The sequence below is a fragment of the Zeus faber genome, assembly GCF_960531495.2.
Source record: "Zeus faber genome assembly, chromosome: 11".
Taxonomy (NCBI): Eukaryota; Metazoa; Chordata; class Actinopteri; order Zeiformes; family Zeidae; genus Zeus; species Zeus faber.
The window spans coordinates 7,388,065-7,396,550 of NC_137205.1; the positions used below are offsets into that span (position 1 = coordinate 7,388,065).

Below are 8,486 nucleotides of genomic sequence, written 5' to 3' on the forward strand. Positions count from 1 at the left end.
TGGTAAAGTCATCAGCAAATACCTAAAACCTGTTTGGATAGCATTTTCTGTTAATGTTGCCTGAATAATTACCACTTGTGTGGAGAATGCCCACTGCTTTTGTAAACTCTTAAAAGCTACACTTCGGATTAAAATACAAACCCTATCGCACAATAGTACAATGCAGGCCATTGGTTATTGATAAGTGAGTTTATTTTCTGTAACGTCTTCGATGAAGGTGGCTGTTCTGAAAGCAATGAACCTAAATGGAAGGCATAAAAAGGATAATCTCTCGCACACTATCCCTCTCCTGTAGTGCTGTACATGATGGCCACCTGCCGAGCCGTCCCCGTCAACGACCTCCTGGACCGAGCCTCCCAGCGCTCAGACACGCTGCACTCCCTCAGCCGCTTGCTGACTCACACCTTGGTCAGTAGCGTCTCGGGATTCCGAGACTTATTAGTGCCATTGAAAGACATTTCTTGGGGGTTGGCAAGAACCGGTCTGGCTATTGTTCCATGGTCACTGAATATCTTTTGCGAAAGTAGTAGAATTTCAAACTATTGCAGAAAGGGAGAACCCCGAACTCTTCTGGACCAAAGAGCTTGTCCTGCAGAAGAGCTGGGATGATTCAAGATTCAAGATGATTGTGTTGAAGGCAGAGCTGAAATCCACAAACAGGGTCCTTATATATGTTCCTGAGGAGTCCAGGTGCTGGAGGATAAAGTGGAGGGCCAAGTTTACTGCATCGTCTACAGACCTGGCAAGGGTTCAGGAGAGAGTCTGTGATGGATTTGAGGTGGGACAGCACAAGGCATTCAAAAGATTTCAAAACCACAGAGGTCTGAGTGACGGGTCTGTAATCATTCAGTCCTGTGGTCCTTATCTTCTTTGGGATTGGGAGGATGGTGGTATTGTTTGGGACGCTGTCACAAAGACAACCGGATCGCCTTCAGTTTTCCTCACAGCGCGCTGTGGAAATGATCAACACCACTTCACACAATCATAGACATATATACATTGACACCGCATTGACTGCTACGGCTCGTTGCTGGGATAGGTCAACGTCGTTGCTGTATTGGAGCCGGCAAGTCTGGCCTGCAAACAACTACAAGCAAATGGGGAGCTGGATTTTATATGGATAAAAAGCATTACAAACGTTAACATTTCTCAACCGATTTCAACGAGTCGTTTATATATTCAAGGGTTTATGATCTACGTGGAGAAGATTGCTCCAGTGTCCGCCATTTCCACTAATGGTTACCACACTTCCTGTGACGCACCGCCTTAAATCCATCCTTTTCCCGCGACTTTTTACCTGGGCACAGAGAATTGCATAGTGATATCGAGGCTTACAGGGAACCAATCTAAACACAGATGTTGTCATTATTCTATAGCCATTACACTGTGTAATCAACATTTACTTTATAAAATAAGTAAACGAAAAAAAGCTCTTTCTTGCTTCTTTAAATCTAGTCTTTACAAGTTGGAGAGCTAATCAGCATAGCAAAGGAATCCAGTTGCACCCAATATGGGCATTCTTGTTTTGATTTGATCAAGTTAAGATCGATGACTCCTCCTCTAGTGGTCAGACATCAAATTACACATTGTAACAAATAGCTAGTATTTGTATTTTCTTGTCAGCTCAAATTACTCTACTCAATCTTTTCCTCCATCTCTCTCTCTCTCTCTCTCTCTCTCTATTGCTGTGGTTCTCAGGACTCTCATTTCCCACCTATTGGTCGGGTGATCATGCCCCGCCCGCACATGTGCCACACTTCTTCCCTCCAGACACCCAATGACAAGGACCAGACTCTACGAGTGTCTGTGAGTCACCGTCAGGCTCATCTCTCCATTCCCTTCTAGTTTCTATTCATTTTCTGGTCTTCCCATCTCAAATTTTCTCTCCTCTCCTTGGTTCCTCTTCTTCATCGTCTACTCCAGTTCCCCTATCATCTTGTAAGCAATCTCAATGATGGCTTTCCCCTCCCTTTTCCTTAAGATCTGTACCTACTCCTCCCCAACCCCCTTTCCAACCTCTCCACCCTTGTTTGCCTCCTTAACACCTCCCCTCCCTGCAGGAGTCGGACTTGCTGTCTCTTGCCCGCTCCCTGCTCCAGGCCTGGACCGACCCCCTGGTGCTCCTGTCCACAGCGGCAGGCAGCCTGCCCCACCCGGCCCAGAGCACAATCTCCAGCAAGTTGCAGGAGCTACAGGAACATTCCAGGAACCTGGGGGACGGCCTGGATATACTCTCCAGCAAGGTAATTGCAGGAAATTCATTGACGGGGCTAATTGATACTTCATCAGATGGATGAATGAGTAGGTTACAGCATTTTCTTTTATGTCTTTAGGACCTTTTTGTAGTTCTATGAACCTTTTGGAGGAGCCGTCCCTTTTTTCGTGTCCACACTGCAGGAACTAGGAATGATCATAATTCTTAGAACTCCTTTTTGAGAACATTTTTTTTAGCTCCTACTCCAGGGCAGGGACTAACCGGCACAAGAGGAACCTTCAGTGTCGTAAGTGCATGTGATTGGTCCAGACGTAAGTCCACGGTCCCTCGCCCCGGCTCACTGAGGACAGTCCGCCCAGTCGAGCCGCATCGCTCTGGGTGTGGAACAACCCACGTACACTCAGCGGTAATAATAAAATAACCAATAAAAATAAAAAAAGAATAAAAAAATGTATTCTTATTGTAGATGTATTTATTCCATTGATTTTATTTTCCGACGTTAATTGAATGTATTAAGGTGAGCCCCGTAATCCACGTGCGCTGTCCCGATGTGACCCTTGCCTTATTAAAGTCGGCACTAACTTTGAAATTGCATCTTGTAGATCTAATATGAGTGTAGCCATTTACTTAGCGAAATAAGGAATTGTCCTTATTGGAGAAAAATAAAATGATGTGTTCTTTAATTTATCGATAGTTTAAGTGACGTTTTTCATTTCAAATAATAGGAACAATGCAGTGGTCTGAGCGTCCATTTTCATAGGACCAGCGCCATTGAGAGCGTATTTTCCCTCTCACTGGCTGTTGCCTGGTGCTCTGCGTTGCTCATTTGCATAAAGTTGAAACCTGCTCAACTTTCCTTGTTGCTTGTTGAAGCTGTCAGCTCGTCACCAGTTGTTGCTCCGCCCCCTGCAGCTGGATGAAGCTGAGCTTTGTTTGAGATGCATTGCAGCCTGTCACTTTGCAGTGCATGTGTGCCGGCGGCGTGACCGTACCTATAGTTATTCGCTTTGGATCATGCAAAATATAAATATGATACAATACAAAGCAACAGTAATCGCCACCACGCCAACCCCTTTCTTTCTACCAGTTGGGTCCTTCTGCGGAGTTCGTCTCTCCCCCGCCCTTCAGGGGGGGCAACGACCTGGGCCAGGACAGGATCTCTCGACTCGTCAACTTCCACTTCCTGTTGTCCTGCTTCCGCCGCGACTCCCATAAGATCGACAGCTTCCTGAAGGTCCTTCGCTGTCGTGCCGCCGCCACGCGACCTGAGGTCTGCTAGGGGCGGAGACGGGGTGGGTGGGGGCCCCGAGGACCTGGGAACCATAGGACTTCGGAAGATACAATCACAGGATAACAAATAAATAAATAAATACATAAAAAACAGAGAAAATGTTTAAAACTAGCATTTAATTTCTACAGGTGCACAGTGGTCTTTCTTTGTTGATTGCTTTGATTCGATTTTTTTTCTTCCAAGCTGGAACATTGAAAAAAGCTGGCTAAAATTCAGGGTGGTCAATTTCCTATATAGGGGAAACGAGATTTCCCCATCACATTTTTTTTTTATCATAACATTACATTTTACAGACAAAAAGGCCCCCCTTTCCTCCTTGAGAAAAGCAGCGCTGATGTCATTGACAGAGAACTAACATCCGTAGTTCTAAATGTTCGAAATTAAAGTGTTTTTTAATTTACTTGTTATAATATAACAAGTATGCAGTACTTCAAAATGGGGATATTGGGCCAACTGCAGATTTTCTTTAAAAGACGTATTTTTGGTTATTTTACATTTCAGCTTTAGTATATCCTCCATGCATGTAAGAGAGTAGAGATTCCAGGCCACAGGGCCTGTCCCAAGTATAATGTTTGATTACTTATATACCTGTAACCCTTTGCACTTTAGCCTCAATTACAGTTACTCACTTTAAGCGGTGTGAATGTAATGCAAATCCAGCTGCATGAAATCTTGTTCTTTAAATAGATTATAATAAAAAGGTTTTCTTTGGCACTTTTGGCTTCTATAAGTGACTCATATTTGATCAATGTGTTCCATTGCTCTGCTAATGAATAACTTAAAAAAAAAAAAAAGAACAGAATACCACAAACAGTATATTAATGCATTATAATTGCCAATATAAATTACTAATGCTCAACCCCCATAATAATATTTACAAACGCTGTACTAACTCCCAGCCATGCTGGGAAGCATTGTGTTTTTGATGGAAAATATGGAAGGCCATATTACTCAAAATATATTAATACAAATATCAATAAATTAATAATTAAATCTAAATTAATTCATTAATTTCACAATAAAATTCATCACAAAAATGGGTGACATTAAATGTCTGGAAATATTTGATTTTCTCATGAAATAGATCAAACTAAATGTTATATTGAATGATATATTTATTGCGCTGCGTTCCGTCGCCATGGCAACGTTTCCTTCAACAAGAACGTGAAACCCCACCCCTTCCTTTCTGCCACCTCACCTGCCATATAGATAATCCAATACATGAGTTCGATTATTTGAGGGACATTGTGGTTACTCTGGAAAACAAGCATCTGATAACTCTCCATCTCGATGGGTCTGGGAGGGGTTCGGAGCGGGCGGTTCGGCCAGGCGAGCGGCGACATCGAGCGTCAACGCTCGCCTCTTCATGTGGACATCAGCAAGGTTTGTTCCGATCTGTTTTGTGTGATGCATGGTTTTACCCCATGTGTGAGGCCAAGTACAGTAGGTAGAATAGCTAGTCACAAACAAATGGTAGAAATGTATGTCCACACCTTAAAGAGTGAAAAAAAAGTTATTGTGAATGTGATGGAGAAATGACTTAACACGCTTCTCTGTTGCACACAATTCTTACTTTGAAAACGTGTTTTACACACACACACACACACACACACACACACACACACACACACACACACACACACACACGCATACACACACACACACACACACACACACACACACACACGCACACACACACACACACACACACACATATATGTACAGTGTATATATACAGTATGTATATGTAATAAAACGTATTTATATTTAGAAATATATGACAAAAACATAAAACATATAATATATATATTACTTTATTATATAATAATAATTTTACTTAATTTAGATTACACTGAAAATATGATTGGATCATTGGGTCAACTCAAAAAAGTGCATGGGTTTGTAAAAATCTTTATTTCCTTTGTCTTCTCAGCTTGAAGGTGAGAAATGAAGATCCACATTTTAAATTGAGAGAAATACATGGGTTCAACAAATTAAAGATTTTTTAAAAGTGAATCCAATGACTTCATCGAAGCCATTTGGTTTCATGGCAGCAACAAAGACTGAACTTGACCCAACACAGAAGACATGTTTCACACAACTGAAACAAAACTGCTCTCACTTCATGTGCAATGTTGGGAAATGATTCCTGCCCTCCCCCACCCCAACCCCCCCCCCCCCCCCCCCCCCCTTCAGCAAAGGTCCCGCGTGTCGTCCAGCGCCCCCCATGTCTTCATCACTACATCTGGTTTGGCACACAGCGGGGCTCCCCAGGTGGCTTGGCAGGCCCAAACCCGGTACCCCAAGGCCCCGCCACACTGTAACACACACTACATCAGTGACCTGGCCAAACGGGTGAGGGAGGGCAGACGGGGCGGTATATGTTTAACATTCACTCCTACTTGTCTTTATGGCTGCGTGAGCTTCATCTCCTTCCTCCCCATGCAGTGGAGAGAGAGTCTATCATTGCGGATGGTGTCAGCTCCCGTCAGTGAGGCCAGGGACAGCTACAGGGGTCTCCAGGAGGGAACGGCTCCTCGCATGGAGCTCCGAGGGCCATCACTGGTGAGACAGTAGACCACGTGTCAAACTCAAGGCCTGGGGGCCGAATCCGGCCCGCCACGTCATTTTACGTGGCCCGCAAGACCTTAAAGGGCATATGATTTTCTTAAAATAAAAGTCTATGCTGCTCTCCAGCGCACAGTGACCATAAAGTATATCTCCAACGATGCATGTCGATTTTGTGACCCGTGAAATTGACGGCATCCTGTCGCTAGATTGCAGTGTTTCCATATCGGCGATGGAGTTGAAAAAGATCTACAAATAATCCCAAAATGTCCAACAAGAGAAAAATCGATTCAGAGGGAAGGCAATTTAATGAAAGATGGGAAAGCTAATACATGTTTGTGCTTCAAGGAGAAAAAACGGTATGTCTTCTGTGTTACGAGGCAGTGTCCTGATGAAGGAATACACTTTATGTTGGCATTTTGACACCAAACACGGTGCCAAGTATGATAAATTTAGCCTCCAAGAAAAACATCAAATTGTCCAAGAATTAATAGGCAGACTACAATCGCAGCAGAATATGTTTACAAAAGCTACAGCCAAAAATGATGCAGCGGTGAAAGCTTTATTGTGGCTGAAGAAATCGCCCGAGCTTCCGAGTGTTTTTCAGAGGGTGCATCTTTGAAGCGGTGCATGCTAAAGGTATGTGAGCAGGTGTGCCCCGACCAGATACAGGCTTTTAAGAATGTCAGTTTGTCAAGAAACACCATCGCAGACAGAGTTAGGGAACTAGCAGGCACTCTGACAACGCAGCTGGCCGAAGAGACACAAAGTAACCTGGCTTTTTCATTAGCTGTTGATGAAAACACCGACAACACGGATACAGCGCATCTCTCCATTTTTATAAGAGGCGTGAAGACAGACTTCACTGTCAGTGAGGAGCTCTTGGATGTAGCTGCCATGCATGGGACGACGACGGGGAGGAACATTTTTGATGCGGTGGAGTGGTCCGTAAGCAAAACTAAATCACCCTGGGAAAAGTTGTAAATTTAATTGTGAACTGAGACTACCCTTATTGTTATTTTGAGGGGTTGGAACACAGATCTCTATTTGCATATCCATATTTTTGGGGTCTGGACACGTAACGTTATACACAAATTGGTACGACGACACCTGTGCACTAGGGCTGCAGACATTCCTCTATAATCCAAATCAAATTTTTATGCTTTATCATTTGTAATATTTGAATATATTCTAAATTGTAGTGCTCAAATTTAGTGTGTGTATGTGTGTGTGTGTATGTGTGTGTGTGTGTGTGTGTGTGTGTGTGTGTGTGTGTGTGTGTGAGGGGGATGAGGGGGCATGTTTCCGCAGCTCCGCAATTCCGAACAGAGCGATCTTTTCTCAAAGCAGAGCAAACAAAATGTCTGGATGTATTTAAAGTACTCCGTTTCCTGCTGCTGCTCCCGGCGGAGCAGACTGCAGATCGCTCCTGAAAAAATTGCACCGCAGTCCGGTTGGGAACCTCGGCACTAGAGGACATTCAGTCGATGATGGTCGGGTTTATTTCCCACTTTCATTGCCACATCTGTGGAATTACTGGACATTCTGGACGAAGGCGCACTCTCCCTTGTACACACAGTGAAATGGCAGAGCAGAGGGAGACGCACCGGTGCGCTAATGTCCCCGCTGGCGCAGACTTGGCACCGTTAGCGGGAATATTTCTCTCAAATGTGCCTTCACTGTGCAACAAACTGGACGAACTTATATTGAACTTTATTGCTCATCACATGTAAATTGATTTACTGATGCTAGCCCAAACATTTATAATCAATTGTTTATTTGTAAGAAAATATACAATCGAATGGCAATTTCAGCTTTCGAATGGGGTCATTTTTAAAATGTTCAAATTCTATCAGAATTTCGAATTTCATTCCGGCAGTCCTACCTACAGTCCGCTTACGAGCAGATGGAGAAGCATAAAGCAGTCTATAGTACAGACACAACTGACTGATTGAATTATCGATTATGATTTGCCAAATAATTGCTTGATATCAACAGTTCATAGTTAACTCTATTGTGTGCAGCCGATTTCAAAACAAGTTTTTACAGTTTATTTCTAAATGTAAGGGGATATGTGGAGGACTATGTGGTGAATATGTTTTGCATTTCAAATATAGGTTCATGTTCAAAAATATCTATTTGCACCTTAAATCGTTTTTTTTATTTTTCATTTTGGCAATTGATGCCTTTTTAGTCCAGCCTGTTATTTGGCGTATTGGCCCCCATATTATTTTTAATGGTTACAGAGTAAATATATGAGGACAGTAAGGCTTCCGTCTGAATCTTATTCTATAAGTATTCCACTTACTGTATTACGTTTTAGGAGTCGGTCTATTAGAAAGGAATTTTCTACTTTTTATTTTATTTTATTTTTTATTTTTTCCTAGGACATTTGTGTGCTATCACCGGGTG

The 8,486-nt window shown here is 43.0% G+C and overlaps 1 protein-coding gene across 1 annotated transcript; it reads left to right on the forward strand.

Annotated features, from left to right (window-relative positions):
* Positions 1-306: 306 nt before the first annotated feature.
* Positions 307-3,494, forward strand: prl (prolactin; the record flags this gene model as incomplete). The annotated part of the gene is made up of 4 exons (XM_080009109.1): positions 307-408; positions 1,699-1,806; positions 2,061-2,243; positions 3,303-3,494. 4 exons carry the CDS (start codon positions 307-309, stop codon positions 3,492-3,494), a joined length of 585 nt encoding a protein of 194 aa, XP_079865235.1.
* Positions 3,495-8,486: the final 4,992 nt, after the last annotated feature.